The 27618-nt window shown below is 41.4% G+C and overlaps 1 protein-coding gene across 1 annotated transcript in view; it reads right to left on the bottom strand.

Moving 5' to 3' along the window:
* NT5C3B (5'-nucleotidase, cytosolic IIIB) overlaps positions 1-22580 on the bottom strand; it is a gene marked incomplete at its 5' end in the record, with an annotated part of 732004 nt that extends 709424 nt beyond the window's left edge. Inside the window, 2 exon segments of the mRNA XM_044054786.1 lie at positions 2181-2343; positions 22491-22580. Of these exon segments, the coding sequence (XP_043910721.1) occupies positions 2181-2343; positions 22491-22580 (253 nt within the window).
* Between the last annotated feature and the right edge of the window lie 5038 nt (positions 22581-27618).

Genomic DNA, 27618 nt, shown 5'->3' with positions numbered 1-27618 from the left:
ATCCTCTGTACCAAGAGGCCATGACAGTTTGGGAATGGGCAATGGCCTCAGGGGGCTTTCTTCTTGCAACACATATCCCCGGCGACTTCAACGTGCTTGCAGACAAGCTGAGTAGGACCATCCTGAACCTCAATGAGTGATCCTTGAAACAGTCAGTGGCAGATCAGATCTTCCATCAGTGAGGATCTCCATGTTGCGATCTGTTTGCATCTCCAGCCAATTACAAGTGCAGCAGATTCTTTGCCCTGATCCCCCCCAGAGGAGTCCCCAGGAATGCTCAGACTCACGACTGGCCGCCAGGTCTCCTCTGTGCCTGTCCTCCAACATCCCTCATTTCCAAGGTTCTTCAGAAAGCTAGTCGCCTGAAGGCTCACCTCATCCTCATTGCCCCCTTCTGGCCTCGACAGACATGGTTCTCCTTCCTATGGTCTCATCTGAAACATCCGCCGTGGCTATTATATCCAGTTCAGGAACTTGTCTCCCACCCATGGGGACTTCTCCCTCCCGACCTGAAGTCCTTGAGACTGACAGGGTGGTACCTCCAAGTTCCAGTAATAGTCAGCCAGACAAATTTGCCTTCCCCAGTGAAGGACATCATTCTGGCCTCCCAGAAGCCTTCTACCAAAAAGGTTTATTCTAGCAAAGTGGAAGAGCATCTCTATTTGGGCTCGCCAGAGGGACATAGATCCCATTTCAGGCCTGCTTTCTGATATATTGTCCTTCCTTTCTTACCTTTTTCAGCAAGGGGCAAGTTTCTCTACGATTAAGCTTTAGAAACACAGGGTTGTTATTCCCAGCTGATGTCCATTACCACCCTATCGGTAATGGACATCGGCTGAGTATAACAACCCTGTGTTTCTAATGCTAAGTCAAGCAGTCCACTTGTTCATAGGTAGGTACTAGGCTATCGGCTCTAGGGCCAATACAAGCCCAGCCAAAAAGGTACCCTGGCTTTTGCCACCCAAGAAAATTATTTTCCTGTGCCACTGTCATGCAGAGCCACAGACGTGATCCAGAGGGTGAATTTCCCATTTCCCATCCAGTCATCAAGATGTGCTGTGCTGATGAGGTCATAAGGCCAAAACATGCATGTCCACAGCTAGTGGGGTTTGGCTTTACTGGCCTGAATTTACCCATTAAACGACTTAAAAAGAAAGAAAGTCATGGGCATTCAGAAGCGCCATATAGGTGAAACACCTGATGTTCGTAAGGGTTATTTACTTGTATCCCATGTGCCTCTAATGCAGTGGAAATTCTAGATTGGCTTAGTTTTTACTAATTAAAAAAAGATGGATAATTAATTGCCGGAGGCAATCAAGTTGTAAACACTACTGACATTGACAAAATAACTGACTGGATGCAGTGTAAACCGGTGTTAAAAAAAAAAAACTGTCCCTGGAGATCAAAATGTCGAAGCTTAGCTATTTCTATGCAAATGTTGAAAGGTGATCACATAAGCAATGATACTGGCTGCACTTAAGCAACTGATGTCCACTTAGATCCTTCCTTTACAAAAATACTCCATGGACTGGCTAGCCAAGATGTCTTAGTCTGAGGCAGAGAGAAAGAGAGACAGCATGTGCTAATAAGCTGCATGCTGTAAAGCTCTGATTGGGAAGGGTCAGCAGTACACTAATTGCACTATTAAAATACTGAATTCTAATCTATCTTGATGGCGGGAATCTAAAATCTGAGTTTACAGTATTAAAATTCGGGAAAAATCTGGGAAACTGAGCTAGCCAGACACCCAGTGAAGTAGCACAAATGGGTGCAGACAACCTGTCAAGTGGCTACTCAGCTATTAAAGCAAACAACCTGCAGCATAGCAATGCACACCACTCCTAATCAACACAGTATTCTTAGCACAAAAACAGTCAAAATTAAGACAGCAAAGAAAACAAAAATAAAATACTATTTTTCAAACTAAATGCAGAATTCACGGACTGTACTAAGCACCACTCTGCACAACTAAGCTTTCCTTTTAGAAGGAAAAAAAAAAAACATATCCAATTATACTACTGGTTAAAAAAAAATCACAGTGCACAGACTGGTATTAAAATTATACTAAAAGACAATTTCATCAATGCAAAAAATACATGTTGACTACAAAACACCACACATTTGAAGGAGGCGGTGTCTATTATCAAACCCTCAAATTGCAGCAAGAAATTATAACTCACATTTTCATCAAAATCCATGTAGTTGGAAACAACTTCGACATTACAATGGAAGACACCAGCTTGACGGATGATCTCTTCCAATACATCACCAATTCCAGCTGAGAAAATAAACAAAGGGATGTTGTTGTTGAACAGTGTGTCAAAGAAACACTTGTATCCATCTCTGCAGACAAAAGCATACGTATAGTTAGAAAGCAGCTTTGCAGCACTCTAGCAAAAGAAAACTGATAAGTGGAAAAACAAAATGAGTAAGTTTGTGTTTTCCCTTCCCAGACATTGAGCATGGTAAATTACTTCATAGCTGTGAAATCTACCATTGTTGCTAACCATTAAGTAGCCTTGTTGTTTTTCAATACAAAATAGTGCACACCATGGGTCTCTTTGTGTAACTGTTAGGTCTGTATCTAGACATTAAAGTCCTGAAGCACTGCAGTAATGTGTTAGACAGACATCACAAAACAGTCTGTGAAAAAATGCCCTACTCAGTGCACTGGTATGTAACCTTCTGTATCACAAAAAGACTGTTGTCAAAATTCCGCATTTTCTTAACACATTCTGGTGATCAAATGTTATCCTAGTCCTGTAAAATTCAAGTGCGTGCTCATATACAACTTTCAGAAGAGCCATGAAGCCAAACAAGTCAGAGAAAAGAGAAGCCTGCACACTGGAACCCCAACTGCTGTAATCACCACACACTGCACAAATTGTACCGCCAATGCAATAAAAGATCTCTAAATCATACTGTTTATTTTCGAGATCACTCACTGCTGATGCACAGTTTGAAGTATTTTGTTGATTATTTTCCCTGTGAGTCACCCTGTGATATATAAATATCTGGGAATTTAATGCAGATGTTTAGGCTTTGGGTAGATAAACAGATATCCTGTGAATCTTGGGGTTCATTTCTGACTACACACTCGGAACAAGTCATTTAAATAGACAGTGCCGCTGGACCTGTACTGAAAAATGGACTTCAACCCATTTAACAACTAAATAAACAGAACTTTTGCTTTCATACATTTAGCATTTGAATGCCTAAGCCAACTTCATAACATGCACCATTCAAACACCAAGCCAGGAAATGTCACTCGGCAACGAAAGAAAATGGAACGGTCTTACTGAATAAAATGTTATTACATAATTATTACAGTTGCTCCTGGTCTTGTTATGCTTTCCAAGCCATACTTTGCAGCAGAAGGCAAAGACACAGATTTAATTAACTATTGCAGGCTCAAATTAATCCACTAAAACACCCTTCAAAGTACTGCTAAGTTATAAAAGACAAAAATTAAAACAAACATAGCAAGCCATTAAATGCCCTGAACTTGAAGACGTCAACTTCCACACAACTTGCATCTTTGTGGTATCTGTTTTTTAGTGAAGCAATATTCTCCTGTAACCAAAACAATATGAATGATTAACCGGTTTACTCATTTATTATGGAGGAGGCCACTGGTACAGGGGCAGGCTGTTTTCATGTACCAACCAGTAATGTGGGTCCCACTAGAGCAGCCACAGTTGTCAAGGGACTTTCTGGAGGAAAGACAACTGAGCAACCAGTGCTTTTTCCTGATACTTTTGCATCTAAAACTGGTCTAGCTAGTTCCCCAGGTCAAACAAGAGGCTACTGTTGCTTCTGGTGCTGAATTACTACCGATTACTTAGCAGTAAGAGTTTACTTTTAAGTAACCAATGGCGTAGAGCAACACCAGTGGCAGAGGAACAAAGCCCTAACTACAGCCCAGCCCACCTTGGTTCAATCAGCAGCTTGGGAGTGTAAAGGAGGGGACAGGAATGCCCATCGTGTGCGTGTGTGTGGGGGGGGTACATGGGCATCCTCTTTGTCCTTGGCGGAGACTGGGAGACTGGGGACACAATGATGACAGAGCATAGCCCAAAGAAGAAATGACAGTGGACATGGTTGAGCTGCCACACAGGTGGGACAATATGGCAGACATCCCCATTGCACACCTGCCTCTTGGATGTACTATAGATACCAGTGTGGGACGGGAGTAACAGGCTGGCTATTAAGTATAAATACCCCACAGCCAGATGTCCTGGAAGCCCTTAGGTTTCATGCAAGCCCCAGCTAAAATGAGAAACCCCACAGGAAATGTAATAGCTGGTAGGCCTGGCAATGTATATGGAGTACCGGGTACGGAAGGCTACAGTATGAAGTAAGGGGAGCAAAAAATGTTATTGACCTCTGGTGTCAGCTTTAAATTTGGTGCATTTGTTCTACCGTGCTGAGCTTTGAGACAAGTTGTCTTGAACTCTGCTACTAAATGTGACTTGAAAACCAGTCCCACATGTTTTGGGAAGTGCTACACTTAAGTTTGAGGAATTTACAACACAGTACCAGAGTGCATACAATGGTAGCAAGTACTCATCCAAGTATCTGTCCTAATCCTCCAAACCCCTATTTCTTGGACTAGTTACACCCTAGTGCTGACCTTTCACATCCCTGCAATAAACTGCATGCATCAACCAGTTTGTGGCACTAACTATCCACTAGTGACACTAATTTAGCATTGCAAATTGTTGCTCCTCACTAAGTATTTCTCTGTCATGGCTGAATGCTTACTGCCCTACTCTAATGTAAATGTGCTGTGACAGTAATCATTTACTTTACTGAATTCTGCTTTTCAGCATTGTACTCAACACTGTGGGTTGCTTTCCACACCTTGCTTACAGTGTTTTGGCACCCATGCCAATTATACCAACATTTCTTGTAACATTTTGCCTAATGTATTAACTTCCTCATGGAACATTGGAATCAGCTGTTGTCTACAGCTTCTGGAACAAGGTGTTGTTACACCCATGCCTACATATTCCTCAGCTGTACACTAACAGCCACAACAGAATATTCCATGCCTGCTGTTAAGGCACACATTATATTGAATATAATTTGGTTAATATTTCAGTCAGTCCTTATAATATTAAACAGTCTTGTGCTGTACTTAATTATAATGCAGCAATATATATCTGTCTCATATATACATCACAGGGCTACTGTGTTGTGCTATATTATACTGTATTGCTGTACCCCTTTTCTTATATAACGTACAGCTATTGTACCATGCTACCATGTTGCAAGTTTTGCACTGCTTTCACTAACCCTTTATCATACAATTCCTATTTCCTACTAGACAGACCAAGGATCATTTAAAACAGTATACTGCAAAATGCATGTTATCAGACTTTTATAATTCAACCACAGGTCCCTAATCTGTTGCTGCCCTACCTGTTACCAGCCTTTTAGAACTAGGTAACATAAGGAAGTATACAAAAGGCCAAATTCTTACAATTTCTTGCCATTACCACATGTGAGAGGTATAAATTATTACAGCCCGATACAAACTTCTCACACAAACTTATACCCATACTAAATATATCAAGACAAACCCAAAATCTTCTTAGGCTGAAATGCTACAATAAATCAGAAAGACACCCTAGATGAAGTAGTGACTACCTACACTGCAGCCAAACACTAAGAAAACAACTTCCATTCCATACATTTTTCCATCAACGCTACAGGCAAGAATTAGAGTAGTTTGGCCAGACACTACACAGCACAACAGCAGTCCACTCACCATGGTAATGAAATTTCAACTGGTGACTCCATAGTGCATCACACCAATGCACTACACACAAGGCTGAGCAATGAAAGGGTAAACAGCTGCCTTTTGGTGCAGCAGTTTGATGTACCAACAGGGTGCTCATAGCCCTTCACCCCAAGCATGAATATGACATGGCATTGTTCATGCGGGAGTTAATGACTTGCAATGCACCCGCTTGGACTATATGAAGAGGGATACAAAGCACAGCTCAGAGTGTCACTATGGCTAGTAAGACACTAGTCTTGAGCAGCATCGTACTGCCACCAAGAATGATGTCACAGCATAAACAAAAAAATGAGAGACAATAATTGGCTTACTTACTGGTGTCATTCTGAGGGGCCCACTGTGTGTCAGGATGAAGTGAGATGGAAGACAAGTCTTGCCTTTTTCACAAGTAAAGGTCCATACCTTTCTCTGAATAGGTCTTCCCATACTGACCATGTTATTCTCAATTTCCTATAGTGTCTTTTGTAAGGAAAGTCCATCTTCGCAGGCTATTAACCCACTAAATGCAAACCTAAGTCTGCCAAATGTCAGTGCAGCATTGCTCCATTCTAGATATAACCTCCCACAAGGCCTGCCTGACTCTAGAAAATGCGGATATTTGCGTTATCACTGAAACCTGGTTCCAGTATAGTGGCAGTACTTCCTACTTACCTGGTACAGTATAGCACACTTTTAAGCCTACAAGTGGAGACAGAAGAAACACTGATAATGACATGCTTGACCTTTTCCAAAAAGCTATCATTTCTAGACTAAATGGCCAGGACATTGACCTTCAACTCCTCTATATCCAGAGTCAGTAAACAAATCATCATGTCACATCCTGGCCAACTGCAGAACACCATCCATGACAGCTGCAAATCCATAAGTCTCTTGCTCTATTATCATAAATACCATCTTTTTAGGGGACTTTAACTATCCCTCAATAAAATGTAATTCCTACATCTCTTCAAATTTGCTCAATGCTTCCTTGACTTACGAAGTGCAAACCTCCCTAAATCAAACCGTACCTTCCCTAACTAAAGGCACTGAAATTATGCGATCCTGTCCTCGTCATCACAGCATCAGTCTACACTCCACCCAGCGTCAACCTCACCAGTCATACCAGATTACCAATCTGTACTGTTCACCATACAGTCAAAGTTCAAAGTCAGCATCCAACCAGACCACGTTTAGATACCGCTCCAAGACTAACTTCTTCCACTCAGTGATGACTTGAGATGGTTCAGCAGATCCCCCTCCTTAATGACTCTAAGAAAGGACCACAGGCTATATCCAGAGTTTATACTGGCATCTCAACTCTTCATGCAGGAGCTTATGTCCCTATTCAGCACATTTGTAACACCAAGCTGAGAAACAAATTCCTTATGGTAGAAATCAACTATAAACTCAACAATAAAAGGAAATGCTCACAGCCCTAGAGGAAAGTTTTTTTTTTTAGCGTGTTAAACCAACCTCGCAAAGTTAACCAAGAAATGAGTAGTAATCTCAAATCCTGCAGTCAATTATGATCTAAAAATTGCTAAAACAGCAAAGGAGAACCACAAGGCATTATTTAATTACATAAGAAACCTCAAAAATAATACCCAATACCCAATACTGCAGTGGACTTATCTGTAATGGTTTCACCTACCCAAACCCCAAGATACAGCCAACAGCCTTATAGATGTATTTCAAAATTTTCCATTACAAAGCATCCAATCTATATCTCCCCCTTATCACATATGAACAGATACCAAAAGTGCTCTTCAGGACAAAAATCAGCAGCTTTATGAGGCCAAACAACATACTGGGCTGTTTTCATGTTCAGTATGAAGGGCCCTTATTGGCCCTTCTTGTTAAACTACTCAATCATGGCTTCTCAACTTAGCACATTCCAGAAGCCTGACAAACAGCTGCAGTACTGCTCTCCACAAGGGAGGTCTCACGGCAGACCCTGCAAATCATGGCCCTCAAACAGGGCCATGGCAAACCCTAGATACAAAGCAATTTGGCTTTGTAAATGGTAAACCATGCCTGTTAAGCCTAGTTGACTTCTTTGAAGCAGTCACAGAAACACAAGATGCAAACACTTTTACCTCAATTTAACAAACATTTTTGACATTATACTCTGATCAAGCTCAACATAAATCCCCCTGTAACCCACTTGATTGCAAAATGACTCTCACTGGTACAGTGTGCTCCAACAGCTGGTGACACACTGTCTTCAGAGAGAAGTGTCACTATTTGTGCATCCTAGGGCTCTGTTCTGGATTCACAGCTACTTGTTATTTACTTCTCTGATTTCAAATCTGACAACAAAGTTTTTACTGGCCAAAGTCACATGGATTACAAATATGAAGTAATCATTAATTCCAACAAAGTCGCTCATCTTCCAGGAGAGCTTAACATGGCCAAACTCATGGTGTCAGTTATGTTCTAAAGCTGAATGCCAGAAAATGTAGCATTTCAGAGTGGGAAACAGGAACTCTCACACACCCAACACAAACACTGTGAATTGATCTGAAAACACAGAATGAGTAGAAGCTCCTGAACAGCTGCTAGAGACTCCTAGCAGCTAGAAAAAAAAAAAAAAAAAACGGTCTGCAAAGATTATCATCCAAATATGGAAAAATGCGAATGCCATGGAGTTTGCTTTAAGCAATGACTGAAACTAGGCATCTTGTGAATATCCTTGGTGCAGTCAAGTCTCAAAATGGTTAACGGGGAAATGTTTGACAATAGGAATGTGATAATAGGCATCTTTTCTACCAGCTTTACCTTGACATCAATTTAATATTTTGCATCTCTAGCGAACATCTTGAACTTTAGAATATTAACAAAAGGGTTTAGAAAAGAAAGATCCAACACTGGCATCCAGAATCCTTCTGGTTTGAGAACTAGAAATATTCTTGAATGATCTTTGTCTAAGCACATTGATGGGCACTGGTTCTACTCCCAGAGCCAGCATGTTCTGCATAACTGGAGGAAAAAGAAATCTGGTTCCCCGCACAGGACGGAATTCCCTGAAAAAGAAAGGATTCACACTACTGAGCAAATCCCCTTAGGATTACTTTCAGAACCAAACTGTCCAAGATCATCTGATAGGAATATGAAGGTAGGTATCCTTTAGATCCAAGGAAACTAGAAAGGCGTGGGGAAGCTACAGAGGAAACAGAGTCTGAAGAAAAAGCATACGAAGGATGACACTGAGAAAAAAAAAAAGTGTTCAGAAAGGAAGGATCCAGGACAGGTATCCAAGACCCCTCTTTCCTGGGGACCAGAAACTTCCTGGAATAAAACACTAAACTCCTCTCAGTCTGTGGAACTGGTTGAATAGTACCATGGTCTAACAGACCCTGCAATACCCCTGAAAAATAAGGAAGCTGTTCTGCAGGAGGTTCAGGAAAGGACAGTTTCTAAGGCCTAGGTGTCCGAGTAGGCTTATGAGAAGCACATCTAGAAGCCTTCTTAGCCTTGAATGACTGCCTAGGCAGTCTATGCAGAAATGCAGTCTTGCTAGGACAGTTTCTCTGAAACTTGGGAATCAGAGAGACAAAGATGTGCGTCAAATCTTTCATTACCCTACCTTGATCCTGCAAAGTCAAAGCTCGCCACAGCAATGCCAAACAAACTATGGTTATCTAGAGCAACATACAAAAGTTTTGCCTGGCAAGGTTTGGCATTAGCAGCACAGTAAAGGCCATTCAGACAAATGAATGATAATGGCATTCAGGCCGGTGGCAATGAAGTTCTGGGTTCTGAGCATTCATACGTCATCTTTACGCCATACATGTGTGCAGAAAGCATACATCTGCCTTGTAATGCTCCTAGTTAATTAAGGCTTTTGTATACTGGCCAGACATCGGGCTATCCTTGGTAGGAGATCCCACAGGTGATGAATACCCACCACAACAGTGATATGGAAAGACATTCATAGTGCTCTGAAGCTTTTTGGCACTCCAAATGCCTTTTATATGGAGCACCTCATGTGTTCCTGGAAGTTGGAACTTCTGAAGGGTGCGCAAAGTTCTTGGAATCTGGCCAATAGATTAGGTAAAACCCAAACAGCTTAGGCTACTGCATTAGATATTATATACCGAACATCAGTTGTTCCTCACCAAAACAACACTGAACTCACGGAGTTATCCACAGCATCTAAATGCCCTACCTCTTTTCATTGCAACTCTTACACATCAATCCATGCCTGCCCTCCAAGTTGTAAATAACCTAACCCTGCTCGATCTACTGCATATCCGTGAGATTGGCAGTTATACAAGCATAAAAAACAAAAGGGGGAGGATTTGGCATAATAGTAAGGGGTGTTTACCTCACAGATACAAGGTAAGGAATTTGATTCTTACCTTTAACTATTGACTAGACATGCAATGATCTACAGACTAATAGCTTAGTATGAACCAATGAACATAAGACTTAAAATGTATACTGCAACACAAACAAGACTTTTTGGGAACACAAACTTCTCCATCAAACAATTCCCCATCTCTAGAACACACACACTTTTTTTTTTTTAAAGCAAAGCACATCCCTCACTATTTTCAAGTCTAACACAGATGAATAGATGAGAAACCACATATTTACTCCAAGCACAGTCCCTCACCAAACCTTAATAAACAGGGGGGGAGAAATTAGTTGGATGTATCAGTGGGACTACAGTAGTTAGGATTCAAATGGATTAACTAGCAGTTAAAGACATTAAAACAAAAACAAAGAGGTCAACAAATGCCCATGATAATTTATTAAAACATACTGACTGGTAGGTTATATTTTCCTTTTTGATCGACTGCATTTTTATAGATTTTTATCTCTTGTCAGTTCATTAGTGAGCCATTTCCAGTGAATACAATGTATTCAATTAGAGAGAATGTTGCTGCATTTTTGGCCAGATGATACAGCTGGGTCTAAACTTAGAACATAAACAGTGTCCACACCTAGGCTGCCAACAAATACATCCAGCACCCTCTCATGGGTATGGAAAACTGATGAGGAGCACTTAACTTCAAACCTAAAGCTAAACAGGTAGCAACAGAGTTGCACCAAAGAAAGGACAGTCACAAAAAAAGAAAAAAAAATGGCAGCCCTACTGGACTGCAATTAAACTCTTCTCAAGGGATTTCCAGACAGTACTATCAGACAACAATCACCCCACAGAGCTTCAACTCTTTCCAGGTTTTGCCCATAACAGCAACACCCAAGACGACTCCAGACTTTGAAAAACTTAATTGGCAGCTCCCAACTAAGAGGGATTCTCCAGCAGAGTAAACAGAAGCTAAGAATGGTGCAGATCCCAGTTGTGTGACTGGAAAAGTTACCCTGGAAAAGTACCACATAAAAATGACATACAACTCATGACAGAATGGGCTTTTCTCCTCCCCAAAACAGGACAGAATCTGGTGTTCCTACAGTAGTGAAGTCTGGGTCCATCTTAATATTTCCCAGATGATGTAAATGCCTGAGGAGGGAGACAGATAAGAGGACCAACAGATAAGGGCAGAAGGGAAAAAGCAGATAGTCGAGCACCAATTCTCTTGGCCCATAAATGATGGCTAGTCTGGCCAGGATCCACCAGTAGAGCCTTGGCCCAAACTGCAGCAGGCACACTAGCAATGTTAACCCCCCCCCTCCTCCCAGAACTTCCAAATGCCTCGGAAGAAGGGGCTAACATGTTACTTGCACTCATGGTGCCAGGATATCCTACTCTTTAAAAAAAAAGTGCCAAGACCAGCATGTCTGCTTTATCTTAAAGATGCCTGCTGACCTGAACACGGGAAGCCTGGCAAAAATGCACAACCTCTCTGAATGAAGCATCCTGAATACAGAAGCTAAACTAACTAATCCTTGAAGAAAGCCCACCCTCAACCATGTCCATTGGTCCTGGCAAGTGCATATTCCGAACTAACCTAACAGAGGAATAGCTGGGAACATGCGTCAACAACTTCAAGGTGGTTCTTGAGTCTTCCCTGCTATGAACACTGACAGCCCCATAACTTAAGTCAGGCACAGCAATATATACATTCTTGCCACACACATCCAAATATGACAACCGGTCAGGCAACCAAATAGAAAAAAAAAAAAGACCGACTCCAGGACTACAAGCAGACCAAACAAGTAGACTTTAGAATTCTTCAATAACAAATATCAATCAAATTGTCTGGAGTATATAATGGGCATTGGTCATCTTTGGGGCAGCAACAGCAAAGCAAGTGTGCCAAGCTTTCAAGTTGACATCCATAAACAGTAGCTCAGAGATGGGATTGAGAAACGGGCCTCACATGTTCTTATCTTAGGAAGCATAGAAGGAAGAGAAATGAGAAGGCAAAGATAGTAAACCTAATAAGACAAAGAATCCTCAAATGAAAGGCCACTGGTGTGGTATTTGAGGAACTAGCAGGCTCAATGTTCTTGCTGACATCAAAATGGTTTGTGGGAATAAAATTGAAAATGTATCTATTTTTTTTAAATATTTTATTGAAATGAAAAGTCTGGGAAATGTGACATGGGTCTAAACAGAGATGAGAAGCTGCACTTGCATAACAAGATCAGCAAAGAGCATGCATGTGAATTTGGCAAAATTCCAAAAAAGGCTATTCAGCAGAGTATCAGGGAACAAATGAAAAGCATGATAATGACAGTGATTGTAAGAGGGGCCCCAACAGTGATAAAGGAGGAGAAGATGACAGACAATAAGGGCAGATTTGTGATACTTGTGATGCTCACCACTGCTACCAATAAGTGGTTGGCCCCACGCTGGGCCAGTAATCAAGGAGCCTGAATCCTCATCATTGACACTGGAAAGTGACGTGCACTTGGAATGCAAATGGATATACTCAGTATTTCCAGATGCATAGCTCTTTGCATCAAGTACAATTTCCCTTAAGGGAACACACTCGGCCCAGGCTCTGGATGTCTCTATATCTGTCTCCCTCCAGGTCCCCAATAAGAGACTCCCCACCAGTACAGCTGCAGGGTTAAGTCCTTAGCAGGGTGTCCAAGCAAAGTTCTCCAGCACCCTCTCTGTAAACCCAGTGCTTTGTGTCCATACCCCAAGTAGCTAACACACACACACACACACACACACACACACACAAGGCTGTCACAGGTTTACTAGCTATGCCACCTTCTGCCCAGACTATAAGGTATCTTCACTGCCACCAGACACTCTACAATCAGTTTACTCTAAGGCCCTTAACAAAGGGTGTCCAATTATATTCTGCAATATTTATATAAATACAAATGGTAGTAGTTCACCAAGACAGCTAGGCTTTCTGGAATGGCCCAGTGTCACCAAATAAATATAAGTACTCTCAAAGGTCAGATACGCTCTACAAGAACCAGCCACAATAAAAGTTTTAAACATATTTAATAATAAAAGTACATGAAAATATTGAATATATATTCACAGTAAACCACAGAGTTAAAAATCACAGGAAATACTGAAATAAACATTGAAGGACAGACTGACAAATAAAGAAAAACAATATCTAAACTAAACTTCATTACATTCCTGACTGAATCTAAGAATTTTATTACTTACATGTGCAAGGTAAGATGAAATACATGAGCAGTCTTTTTAGTCAGGCCTCAAACAGTATACTCTATATTCCGAGATTACTCCCTGTAAAATAGAATATCTAAGATGACTTGCACAATGACCTCATCCGGTCACCTGACTCTAGGTTCCCACAATATCTCCTTTTAAAATTTGAGACAGGACATGAGCAGACTGCTACAATGCACATTTAGAGCTTTTATGGCAACACCTGGAGCCAGAAACAATTACAACACTTCCGCCCTTCTTTACAAAAGCTAACATAGTGGCTGCTACCAGACCTACTGGCTTCGGGCCTACCCAACACTGTGGGGTGCCTTTTAATGATTTAATAGCTCATTTACATTGACCTTCTTAAAAAAAGTCAGCCGGTTAACCATTGATGTGCCAGTGTCCTCTATTGAAAAGTACAGTTTTGTACCTACCATAAATGTAGATGTCCGAGAGGTATGCATCTGCAGTCCTAACAAATGGGTTGTCCTGCCTCAGGCAGCCCTTCGGTCGGCCGGATTCCAAAGTCTGGGTCTGGCCTCGGCTGATGTCGCACTTCACCCGACGTCATAGCTGCTGTCAATTGGGTATAAAGGCATCAGCCGACGCCATTTTCCTCAGTGTTTCTTGCCCCAGATGCCAGGTGCCCTCTAGGAAGGCTAAATTTGGATAAATGCAAATGATTTCAAACAGTAGAGAGCAACACAAATAAACAAGTATATACATATATACAAACAAATACACCATAATGGATTCCCCCAGCTAGCTAAAGTTGGGCAATTACCCTAGGAGTACCACAGAGGGGAAGGAGGGTGGGTAATCCTGACTGCAGATGCATACCTCTCGGACATCTACATTTATGGTAGGTACAAAACTGTACTATGTCCTTCAAGGATGCATCTGCAGTCCTAACAAATGGGTAGAATACCATAGCCAAACTGGGGGAGGAGGCACCAATATGATTATGGTGTAGCTAAGATCCCTTGCAAAACAGCAGTTGCAAAACCTGCCCGGGATCTGGAATATAAAGGTAGATTATAATGCTTGGCAAATGTATGCACGGAGCTCCAAGTAGCAGCCTCTAAAATGTCTTTGGTAGCCACTTCTCGTAAGAAAGCTGTAGTAGTGGCTGTAGCCCTTGTGGAGTGAGGTCTGATGTTTTCTGGAGTTGTCTTTCCATGAAAAGAGTAACAAAATCTAATGCAATTTCCTATCCATTTTGAGATTGTCTGTTTTGAAATTGCTTTTCCTTCCAATCCTGTTGCATATGCTACCAGAAGCTGGTCAGTTTTTCTATTGTTCTTGGTTCTGTCCAGATAGTAGCGCAATTGCCTGTGCACATCCAAGGTATGTAGCAGTCTTTCCCCCCTGTTCTGTGGGTTGGGGAAGAATGTTGGTAGGTGGATTGCTTGGTTCAATGATACCCTGGAGACCACCTTTGGCATAAAAGTAGGATTAGTTCTCAAGGACACTCTATCCTGATGGAAGATAAGGAAGGGCTGTACTGCCATTAATGCCTGTAACTCAGATACCCTTCTTGCTGAAGTGATTGCAAGCAGGAAAGCAGTTTTCCAAGATAAGAACTGTAATTCTGCTGTTGCTGCTGGTTCAAAAGGGGGAAGTGTTAACTTCTCCAGCACAAAGTTAAGATCCCATGTAGGCAAAGGTGGCTTCCTTGGAGGCTTTACATTTTTAATTCCTCTCAGAAACTACCTGAGTAGAGGATGAGAGAAGACTGGAGGATCCATGTTGTATTCTGCTGAAATTGCTGATGCATGAATCTTAATGGAGGAGTAAGACAGGCCATTGTGGAAAAGTTCTGCTAAATATTCCATGATGTTAGCTATGTTTGCTAATGATACATCTTCTCCTTTTGCTGTACTCCAAATGAGGTATCTTTTCCATTTGGCTGAATAAGTTTTCCTTGTGGAGGGTCTGCGAGCCTCCAGGATAATGTCTTTAACCCTCCGAGATAAAACTGGGTTATTTTGTTTTATGTAATATTCCAAGCAGCTAGCTGCAGAGTTTTCAAGTTTGGATGTAGTATCTTGAAGTTGTTCTGTGTTAGCAGTAAAGGAACTAGAGGCAGAGGCCATGCGTGTGCCCGATACATACTCCTCAGTAGCGGGTACCAATGCTGCCTCGGCCAGTCTGGAGCTATCAGGATGATCCTTGGGTGATCTTCTTTGATCTTCAGTAACACTTTGTGCATCAAAGGAAGAGGTGGGAATGCATATGCTGTCAGATTTTCCCAACTGAAGGATAGAGTCTCCACCTTCCAAGCAAGAGGGTGGTATGTCCTTGTGCAGAATTTCCTCAATTGGTGGTTGTGTGGGGATGCGAACAGGTCTATTTGTGGTAGACCCCATTTCTGTGTTATAGATTTGAAGATGTTTGGATGCAGCATCCATTCGTGGGCATCCGTGGTAGTTCTGCTTAAGGTGTCTGCTAGTATATTTTCTTTTCCTGGCACAAATATGGCCTGGAGCTGAATGTTGAGGTTCAGGGCCACATTCCACAGGTCCATTGCCATCCGGCATAGAGGATATGAGTGTGTGCCTCCCTGTTTGTTGATATACCACATGACTGTGGTGTTGTCCGTCCTTATCAGCAAATGACCTTGTTGAAGAAACGGTCTGAATGTCTGAATTGCCTGCTTCACTGCCAGCATCTCCTTTTGATTTATGTGTAGATTCAGCTGGTCTTGTGTCCATATGCCTTGTATGCACTTGTCCACCATGTGTGCCCCCCATCCGAGGTCTGAGGCGTCCGTGGTGATAGTCTGGTTTGGGTGAGGCTTGTGGAAAGGCAGCCCTCTGTTCAACTGACAGGCCTGAGCCCACCACATGAATTCTTGCTTCAGGCATGGAATTATTGGAATTTGGGTTTCTAGGCTGTGCTTGTGCTGAGACCATAAATTCCTTAGGTACCATTGCAACTTCCTCATATGTAGTCTGGCATGTGGAATCAATATTATGCAGGATGCCATGTAACCCAGGGCTTGCAGGACTTTTCTTGCTGTAAGCTGGTTCTGCGTTGTTAATGCCATGAAATAGAGTGGCAGTTGCTTTTGCTTTTCTGCTGTGAGAAATGCCATTTGATTTGATGTGTCCAGTTCTGCACCCAAGAATGTTATCCTTTGGGATGGTACCAGCCTTGACTTTTTTATGTTGACTGTGTATCCCAGTGCTTGCAGTAGGTGAATAACCTTTTCCAAATCTTTTGTTAACTTGATCTTGTTGTCCGCTTGTATTAAGCAGTCGTCCAGGTATGGATAAATTTGAATTCCCTGAAGCCTGCAATGAGCAATTACTGATGCCAGGCATTACGTGAATACTCTGGGCGCAGTAGATAAGCCAAAGGGCAATGCTGAGAATTGATAACGCTCTGATCCTGCAAGAAATCTGAGGTATCTTCTGCAATCTGGTCGTATAGGGACGTGCAGGTATGCCTCCTTGAGATCTAGAGTCACCAGCCAAGACTCCTTGCCCAGCATGGGAAGAAGTTGCTGTAGGGTCAGCATTTTGAATTTTGGAACAATGAGATATGTGTTCAGAGCGGACAGGTCGAGAATAGGCCTCCATTGGTTTTCTTTTCTTGGTACCAGGAAAAGCCTGGAGTAAATTCCTTGTCCTTGTTCCATAGAAGGCACTTTTTCTATAGCTCTCATCCTTAGTAAATGGTTGATTTGTCCTAGAGCATTTGCTTTTTGGTTTGGTGGTAGGTTTGGCATTCCTCTCTTTCTTGGTAGAGTATGGAAGTGGAACCTGTAGTCTTTGTCTATTGTCTGTAAAATCCATTTGTCTCCTGTAATGCAATGCCAGTTTACTGAAAATAAGGCTAGCTTTTCGCCTAAAGGTACTTCCAGTTGTTCCCTGGTAGGTGGTATCAGAGGCAAGTCATTGTGACTGCCCTGTGGTAGTAGCTGGATCTGTGGCAGTACTTCTTTGGTTGTTAGGCTGCCACTGACGTCCCCTGTAGGCACCTCTGGATTGACCTCTTCCTCTTGAGCGCCTATTTCTGCCTCTGTGTTCTGGAGGTGTCTGGAAAGGACCAATTCTTCGAGGGCCAATTTCTACTAAACCTCGGAGGCTGGACCTGTAAGAAATCCTTGACTGTTTGGACAGATTTTGCTTTTTCTTCCACCTTCTTTAACACTTGCTGTGCAGGGGAGCCAAACAAACTTTGTTTCTCCATGGGAGCATCTAGGAGCTTGGACTTCACATGGTCTGGTAATGATTGCTCTTTTAACCATGCATGCCTTCTGATCACTGTGCCAGTCATGACTGATCTAAAGGAAGCCTCCAGTGCATCATAGCCGCATTTTAAGGAATGGTTACTGACCTGCTGAGTGTTATGTACCAAATCCTGAAGGGACTTATGGTCTATAGGGTCAGGAGAAGACAGTTTTTTATTTAGCTGATCTAACAAAAATTCCTGATACTGAATCATGTGGAATTGACAGTTTAAGGCCCTAGCTGAAAGCGTAGCAGAAGTATAAACTTTTTTTACCCCATCTCTCTAATGCTCTAGATTCTCTTTCAGAGGGGAGGGGGTTTTTGGCAGAGGCAGCTGCTACAGCTTTGGGGCCCTGTGAAATAGTTTCAGGATCTGCAATAGGAGCCTTATACAAGTGAAAGTGTGTGTCCGGGACCCTGTAGTATCTGTCGGGCTTAGCAGGGGCCGGGGGAAGAGAGTCAGGGGCAGTACAAGCATCATTAAATGCATCATCTACAACTGTTAGTACTGGAGGAATGGCTAAAGGCCTACGCTGTGGTAAATGTAAAAAGGTCCTAAGCAGTTTCCTTGAATCTGAAAAATCCTGGCCCTGCCATTGAAATTGTTCTCTCATAGCATGCAAGGTTTCCCCAAAAGAAAATTCCTCAGGAGGAGAGGCAGAAGGAATGGAATCTTCTGCATCAGAGTCCTCATATGGAGAATAAGGGCCTTCTGGAGGATTTGAATTTTCTGAATCATCCGAGGAATAATCTGTTGAAACTGGCTCAGGGGGCTCTGCTCTAGGCCTCTTCTCTGGAGGGGGATGAGAGGCCCTGTCAGGGTGAGGTTGGGATCCCCTGATCAAAGAAATGAGATCCTCTGCCAGGCTGAGCATTTGTGAACTAGAGGTAGGCCTGTGTGAGGGGGTTTTAGGAGGCAAGGCCTTAGAAGATTTAGCTGCTTTAGCCCTAGAGAAAGCCTTGACAGACATAGATGCAGGGGGCCTAGCAGCTCCACGTGCAGGAGTAGATATGTCTAAAGGAATAGTATCTGATAAATCCTGAGAACCTGCAACTGCAGGTGGAATTTCCGTAGCAGATTCAGCCATGCGGAGTGAGGCCTCGGCTGTAGGAGGCATGCTTTCGGCCGAAGGAAGAACCGTGGACTCTGTTTCAGCCTAAACCTAGACACTCGCGGTTAGCTTAACCGTGGTTTCGGCCGAAACCGCGGACTGCGAGTGTCGGTCCTTTTCCTTACGTTTTTTAGCTAATTGTGAAGTCGGAGTCTCCGACGGCATGTTATAAGCAAAAGCGGGGCCGAAAAACTCCTCTGCAAACTCCGACCGACGCCTAAGTGTCAGTCGGTTGAAGGAAGCACAGGCCAGACAAGCTGCTATGTCGTGGTCTGGGCCTAAGCAAGGAAGGCAGTAAGAGTGGAAATCCTTATGAGGTATTTGTTTCCCACAAGTTAAACAGTTATTTACTTTTTCTGACATCGGCTGAGGCAAGAAAGAGTCCCCAACGGGGTACTTAGCTTTTTAGAAGTCTTCGGTAGTAGTAATCTCTGGTTCTGACCGACCGGCACTTGCGAACAGCTTCTGCTTCGGGCACCGCGCGGCAAGAAAGACTGAGGAAAATGGCGTCGGCTGATGCCTTTATACCCAATTGACAGCAGCTATGACGTCGGGTGAAGTGCGACATCAGCCGAGGCCAGACCCAGACTTTGGAATCCGGCCGACCGAAGGGCTGCCTGAGGCAGGACAACCCATTTGTTAGGACTGCAGATGCATCCTTGAAGGACATCATATACATTTAACTCCATTACCATGATACATGCACATTTCTCTTCATTTCGGCAGGCTGCACTGTTGATACATTTTAACACAATTAACCAAGCAGAGCTCACAAATACATTTTCAGCACAAGCATCTGTACAGATCAGGTTGATCTACTAATGACATACAATTATTTATAGAATTCCTATAAACTAAAGGGTTACTGGCAAGGAAGGAGGAGGATTACAATGGCATGCATTTATATTCCACCTAAAACAGCTATTAAGAAGCTTAAGAGACTTATGACAGAGGTAATTAGCTTCCAACATGGATTATTATTCATGGGTGGTAACTGTAACCTGATATGCGATAGTGAAGATGTATCGGAGTACCTAGTTCCTAGCACGAACCCAGACACAGAATTTACATATTTTTCTCCATGGTAAAATAATTAGACTAGACTGGACATATTTCAGAACAGCATGGGTATTACAGTTTTGAAACACATCCAACAAACATTTCAAGCCATGCACCAATAAAACTAAGATAAAGGAAGCAGGGTAATCAAGTAAAAATAAGGCACCGGTGCTTTCCTACGTACCTATGTAAAAATGGAGGATTGTAAGGAATGGGTAGTGAAAAACAGTTCGATAGTTGCTGCTAGGAAACACACATTTCTTCAGAAGTGATAGCTGAGGAGTGGGATTAAAAGAAAATTTACAATATTGTAGAAGTAAGAGAAAGAGATATGGAAAGAGACAGGATTTTTGAGAGCTATCACAGTTAAAGTAATGCAGATGAAGGGGATTTTTTCAGATCATCAAACGGAGCAAATATTGAGTGCTAAAGGAAAAATAAGGGAGTAACTGGATAATATGCATGATTTTAAAAAGGTCACTGTTAAGCAAGTATTTTTCCATAACTCCAGAGCACAAAAGATATTTATACAACAGAAAAGAGAAAGTGTGTTGCCAAACTAATGGATCCTATAGAGGATAGAGATATTTCAAAACTTCTATGAAAATCAGTATAGAGCAGAGGACTGAATCAAGAAAATACAGAAATGGAAATATTCAAAGACTTAAATATGCCAAGGTTATAACAAAATAAGCCTCAAGAATTACCAGCTATGATGAGAGAGGATGAGATAAAAACTTCATTAAGACCAGTTTCAATTATGAGCCATAACTAAAAAGTTTTACGTCTATACTAGCCAACAGAATGGCTAAGGTGTTGCCAAGATAGATATGGATCAATGTAGTTTTGCGGAGAGGACATAAACATTTGCAGAAAGATGACTATTGAAATGGAAAGCAGAATGCAAGACAACTCATTATGTTTGATGGGTTTTGATGCAGAGAAGACATTTGATAGAGCTAAGTGGGATTTTAGGAGTATAGATATGGAAACAAGGTGAGAGGGTTCCTATCTGACAATATGAGGTTGAACAGAGGAACCAGACAGGGGTGTCCTGTCCTTACTTTGTCATTTGCCTTACAATTACAGCCATTGGCAAAATCCTAATGGGCATATTCCCTCAAAAATTTTGTGTCCAGAATACACAAAACCCAAATTTTGAGGTTTTTCAATAGCCATTATCTAGCAACTGTTTTACAGTAAGCAGCAGCATTATAGACTTGTATAGTGATTATCACATTTTTTTTTTTTTTTTTGCAAAGAACAATAATGCTCTCAAATTTACTATTTTCCACAAGTGGTTTTCAGATGCAAATCTGATTTTTTTTTCTTTTAAGGGAAAACAAATATTCTCATTACGCTTACCTTATAAGGCAAATCCAAGTTCAAATTTAAATTTTGATCCTTTCTCTCGCACTCTCTCATTCTTTCATTTTTCTATACTTTAAGCAAGCTTGTACTGTCACATGCTTTTTGCAAAAGTTACTCACACACTGTGCAACTGCATAAATGCATTCTGTGCACAATGTTTAGTAAGCTGCATGTCATCAATATAGTTGATAGGCAAGGACTGCAGCAAAGACAGCTAGCAATGAAAAGTGGCAACATCTATGAATGGCGCACACATAAAAAAACACTAGTGCTGCAGCTCCACCAGAGCGACAGACTGAATCAATGTCTATCAAAGATAGCTTTACCATCTTATAGGAGGGAACTGCTACATAGTAAGTGTCACGTATCTTACTAAGTTACTTGTAGTGATGCACTCCACTGTCACAGCACAGTGTTTTATAAAAGTTTTCCTGTCCTTAAGCAGGACAGCAAAACACAAGTATAGATATGGTATCATTCTTAAACATCTGTTACATAATTTTATTCTTGTTTTATGTTGTGTTACACATTTTATGATTACTGTTCTTTTATATGAAGTGTTTTGTCAAAAAGCATCTTAACAAAAGTGAAGGTGAAGTTGAAGCTAGGGTCACTACAATAATATGGAAATGAGGAAATCTAGTGCTAAAACAGCTCCCACTAGAGAGAACTTAGCTGCATCTCTGTGGGGGGGGTGGAGTACAAGTGTAGTTATGGTACCAGGTTTGACTGCACCACAGGGACCTCTGCTGTTTGAAGGGTTTTTCCTGTTCCTACCATGCAAACGTTGAGTTATTATTCTACTTTTGTACTAATGTTGCTGCTTAGGTCTGTAAGCCGAGCAGAAGATCAGCAGGAAAGGACACCATAACTTGTGTAGCTGGGACCAGTTTGTATAAAGCCGGTGTAGCCACATTCAACTCATACATGATCCTGGAGGGATAATTTGCATATATGACCTGTGCACACTGCTGTGGCTATACAATGAGGTACAATCACACAGTGGGTCTTAACTAGCTGTCTTTATAAATCATTAAGGGATTCAGTAATCCATTCTAGTGCATACCATCCATCCCCATGAGACAGTACTCATGAATCTAGTCCAGCAGTTCACATTTGTTTTTAAAGGTTCTAATAGGAATAATGCCTCCACAGTGTCACAACAAATCTACACAAAGTTACATCTGCATAAAGTCTTACCATATAGGTTATATGGATACTAGAAAAAAACAGCCAAGAATCAGATTACATACCTTAGAAATTATGTGTACAAATAATGGAAGATTTGCCAAATCATACTTTTGGGTAAATAAGTTGAAAGAATAGTGTCTTAGAAATATGTTCTAAAGATTTTAAGTTGTACATACCGCAGCATAACCTTTGATTCCTTCACCACCTGCGGTATCTCCTCCTTTTTTATCTTCTGTTCCACTAGCAGATCATGAGCTTTGTTCCACCTATATAAAAACACACACATTCCATACTAGTGGACCTTCTACGACAAGTCAATAGTGGACAAAAGGAAAAAGATTAGGGAGAGCAAAAAACAGAAGATTGCATCATGTTTTTCCGAAATAAATCAGGGATCCCTCCCTTAAGATGTAGTGCCCCCAAATTCCAAGAGTTCAGTCTATGTATTACAGATTGCACCATATCCACTCATCTAGCTGTACTCAAAATTTTTGAAGTCTCCATAGTTTAAATGCACTTTTCAATAGAAACATAACATTGATTCTAAGTTTATATATTCATACACACATTTGCATATACGTATACAGATGCATCATGCACACACACGTGCATATATGTGTATGCATACGCAACTCTCTCACAGACACACACAAAGGTACTTCAGGTGTAATTTTTGACTGAAGTACTGAGTCTGGAAATATTCCAAGAGAAATAAACGTAACTTATGCACTTAACATAACATTAGATCTTCTTGGAGAATTTATCCTTCATTAACCTTTCGCACTCTGGTACTCTACCCAGCTTAGCTCTGTAGAGAAAACTTCCGAGACTACTCTTACAACCACCTGTTACTCATGCTACCTGGTATCTATCTCATTGTTTACCAGTTTCTAACCAGGCAAAAGGCACCAACTACACAGAACCAGTAAATATTCCTAAAAGAGAAAAGCAGGTAGAAGGTAGGTCGGTTAACAAAAAATGAATTCTTTAAGCAAAATGTAACATTATGTCAAGTACATAACTTTTTTTCTACTAAGGGGATTCAGTCATTTTTAACCTTCAGGAGAGAATTTACTGCTGACCCTTCTAGATGGGTGGCCAAATGAAACATTCTGGCTGAAGTCAATGCTACTAAAAAGAGCATCTTCAGTGGCAAAAACTTCAAATCTGCAAATACTGCTTGTTCAAATGGAGAAAGTTATTTCCCCAGAATGAAACATATATTCAAGAAGGAAAAAAAGGTCCTTAAAAAGGGGGGATGGAAGAGAAATGTACCCTTAAGGAAAGCTTTGCACACTTTATAGGAACTTGTAGACAAATCTTGCTCTGCATAAAGTCTAGACATGGCAGCTAAATGCACCACAATTGTGAAACAGTTTAGGGCTGAATCAAATCATTCTGCCAAGACACAAAATAACAGTGGAAGAGGGGCTGAAAATGGACCCAGGTTGTGATGCACAGACCAGACTTGACAGCCTTTTCTACTTGCCTCTGTAGGTCATCTGAGTATAGAGTTTCTGAGATGACGACAGAATATGCACCACGCTGTCTGAAAAAATTTGATCCATGGCAATTAACGGAAGTGGAGCAGCGAAGCTGTTAACTTTAGAGCGTAACTGGGATATGCCATAAAAAGGTGAGATAGAAGAATCCTCTTCACATAGAGCCTGGGAGGGGGTTCCACTTGAAACCTCCTCAACAGTGGGAACCATAACTGTCTGGGCCAAAACACTACTATTAAAATCACCCTGGCTCTGTGAGGTCTGGCCTTCGGAACACATTCTGTCAAAGGAAATGAATAAATACGGGTTACAAAAAGCAAACCCTTAGAACAGTCCTGAATGAATACACCCTTGTTCTGTCAACTGGATGGTCAGACTCAGCAAGAAAGTCTTACATCTGTAATTGGTCATAGAGGCAAACAAATTTCAAGACTATGAAAAGCCACTTCAGGAACAATGCTCAGGCAGTGGCCCAAACTAGTAACCACTCATGAGATAGACCACTGCTGAGTCTGTCCACAAGAAAGCTGGCTAAATACATTCCATGGAAGCCATCAGCAAATTGTGAATTGTGACTGTCCACCTTCACACAATGCTTCCCAACAAAGGGATTAGGACTTTATTTCACGTGGTTTGTTGGCATACCAGACTACAGAAACAAAGTCCCTAGATGACAGTAGCAAAACCTCCCCTTAATCTTGAAAACACAATCTAACTTGTGATGCTTGGTAGACATGTATACAGAGGACTAGGTAGCAGCTTCAGAAATATTTGCTTGCAGCACTCCTTTGAAAAAATCTGTGGCACCCATTCCCATGATAGCATTAGTACGGGCTACTGGCCATGTTTTTCCACAAAGGGATGAAATCTAACACAACTCGTGGTCCTGTTAGATGTGGTCTATTTTCTGACAGAAGCCACCAACCTACCAAAAGGAAAACAGATAACATCTTGATGATGCTAGTTTTGGAACTGATAAGCTCAAAAATGCCTCCACAGTATGCATAAGGTGTAAAAGTTGCTCCATTTGGATTCTCTGAATGATGACAAAATGCAGAAAGTTGTATATTTACAGACAGAGAGCAGATGACACATCCACATTAACAAAAAGGACTAAGATTAGTAGAGAAGGCTACTCTACCCTTATGAACAAGCACACAGTAAAACACATCAAGGTTTCCCCATTTCCAGCAGAACTAAGTACCACCAGCAGGGAAATTTCTTCCAGGGAAGAAATATAAAAGGTACCTTCAGGAACTCATTCACATGGAAGTTCAGTCATCTTTCCTGTACAAATATCAAAGTGGGACAAGTATCTTCTCAAAGATTTAAGTGAATTAGCTTGTGTAAGAAAAAGCTTAACAATGAAAGATACCAGATTCTGTCCCGACAGAAGGCAAGTTTATTAATAACAAACAAAGAACACTAATAAGAAGGATAATCTTATGTAATACTCCGCCTTCAGAACCCAACACTGTCAGGCAATTAGGGATATGCAATAGCTAGAACTTCCTCACCTTCCATCAGCTAGTCATCGCCTTTAACATCCTGAGGTACCCTGACAAAACTCCGGTAATAAAACTACTTTCACTCTACTCTACTAGTTGCCCACTCTGTACTACCAGTAAATCTCTCCTCTTTATCACTAGTGCTAATAACACTGCAGGGAAAGCTCTACTCTTTCATACCATAGCTAACACCTGGAACAACCTCCCCTCTTCTGTACCTTCTGTCTCTACTCTTACGCAATTCAAAAAGTCATGCATGAAAACATAAAAACTTCATTTCTTATTCCACTTTGCCTCCTTCCTAGTCTATCCACTATAGATAAAGTGCAAGATAATTTGCAGTAGACTTATAGACTTGTATCTATTTCATGTTTTATTAGGACAGTTTTAAATCACCACTGTTATTATGCATGTCTCTGTGCTATTAGAACATCTATTTTTTGTTATCATTGTATCTAATTGCTCAGCATTTCTCCCCGGGCCTCCACTGTAAATAAACCTCGTCCAGTTGGACTATCCCGGTTAACAAATGTAAAATAAAAATGAATTGTAATGCAAACAGACAAATATTCAGGTACCTTAGAAAAGTGTCATGAAAGGGGGAAAAAACATCTATTATCAGGATATCGCAATGTGAAGCAAATCTTGTTAAACAAAACGTTCGGCCAGCAGCCATCCTAGACTGTTGTCAAGCACAAAACAAAGGATGAAAGTAAAACTCTGTTATAAACAGACCTCTCAGTCTCCATGATGTAAGCTAAAATGTACAAAGAGACTAATGACCACTCTCTCTTGTTCATACAACCTCCTTGGAGAAAGGGACTGGAAACTAAGGTCGGGTGGGACTATGCCAGAGTAATCCTATGGGCTAGGCTTGTAAAGGCTCGAGGGCCATTAGCCTAGTACACACCTATGAACCTATGTGAAGAAACTGGACAGCGTTCCATAAAACAAGTAGAACTATTGCTGTTTTGGCCATTAATGAGCTGCTAGGATCACATGAACCCTTCCCACCTTTTAGAAGAATTCTTATAGGTGACGAGAATGAATGAATTTCTTGGCAACTTTCTACTTAGGGTGTTTTGCAGCCTTGTCCACAACCTTGAGGCCTGTGCTATCCTTTACAGATATGCATCTGCAGTCTCTCATACTGGAGAGAAGAAATGCTTTCGTTTTAATGTCACTCAAAAGACTATCAGCACAGCACAGCCCAACCAAGCCTAACATGTCCTTCTCATAACAAATGAGAAAACATCAACTGCAAGTCTGGAATCAATAACAACTTCCAGCGTGGCATGGTCATCCTGTGCAACTGATATAACCTTGTTTCATCATCTTTAAGTATAACACAGCTGTAATGCTGCTAGTTGTAACCTAAAAAAAAGACTTCAACAGGCAATTCGTGAACTTTTAAGTGAATGCTAACATTTAGTGCTGAAGACTAAAGCTCTGAGCTGTACTTCCAGGCAAGGGTACAAGGTTTGATTCCTTCCATCTTCATGTGCGTGATGTGTGACGTTGAGCAAGTCACTTACCAAGACTTTGCCGTCAAGCTGCAAATGAAAATTAACAACTGCCTATATTTGACTTGTCCAGTCAAACAGGTAAAATAAATCTCCTTTAGATTTCAACATAATTTAATTTGAGACAGTGACCAACTCCCTCAAAATGGCCACAATTACAAGTGTGCCACCCTGACAAGAGTGCAACACAACTGTCAGAGCCTGAAATTGTCTAAGGTGTCTCTACCTATCAGGCTAATTTTGATTGAGATAAGATCAGTGGAAACTCCATATCAAAACGGTCCTTCAAAATGAGCCCAGTAAATCTTTTGTTGTATTCCCTTGCAAGGGGACTCAAATTTAGCTGTAATGTTGGCTGACATGTTACCTAGAATACTGAGGAACAGTCTAGATGACATGTTAAGCTAAACCACATTCAGGTAGTAGATGGCCACAATCTTTCGGTCCACATCCTTGGTCAGGAAGCGTTTCTGGATATCAACCAAATAAGTTTTTTCTTTTTAACTGTGGAAAAGCAGAACTCTTAAAACCGAATGAACACATTTAGGTGCCCTAAAAAAATTTCCTTTATCTGCCACCAAATAAAGCAATCATCTAGGTAAATGGAAATATGTTTGCCTTTCAACTTCCTGCTTTATGTGCCAGTACCAGACACTGGAACTTATGCCTAGCATCATTAAAAGGAAGAAATGTAAACTGGAAAGGATGATGGCCTACTAAGAACCTGAGAAACATGTAAAGCATGAACACTGCAACCAGCACTATTTACTT

The sequence above is a fragment of the Protopterus annectens genome, chromosome 13.part0 (genome assembly GCF_019279795.1).
Source record: "Protopterus annectens isolate FY-2018-M chromosome 13.part0, PAN1.0, whole genome shotgun sequence".
NCBI classification, from domain to species: Eukaryota; Metazoa; Chordata; order Ceratodontiformes; family Protopteridae; genus Protopterus; species Protopterus annectens.
This window is presented reverse-complemented; position numbering and strand designations above follow the sequence as displayed.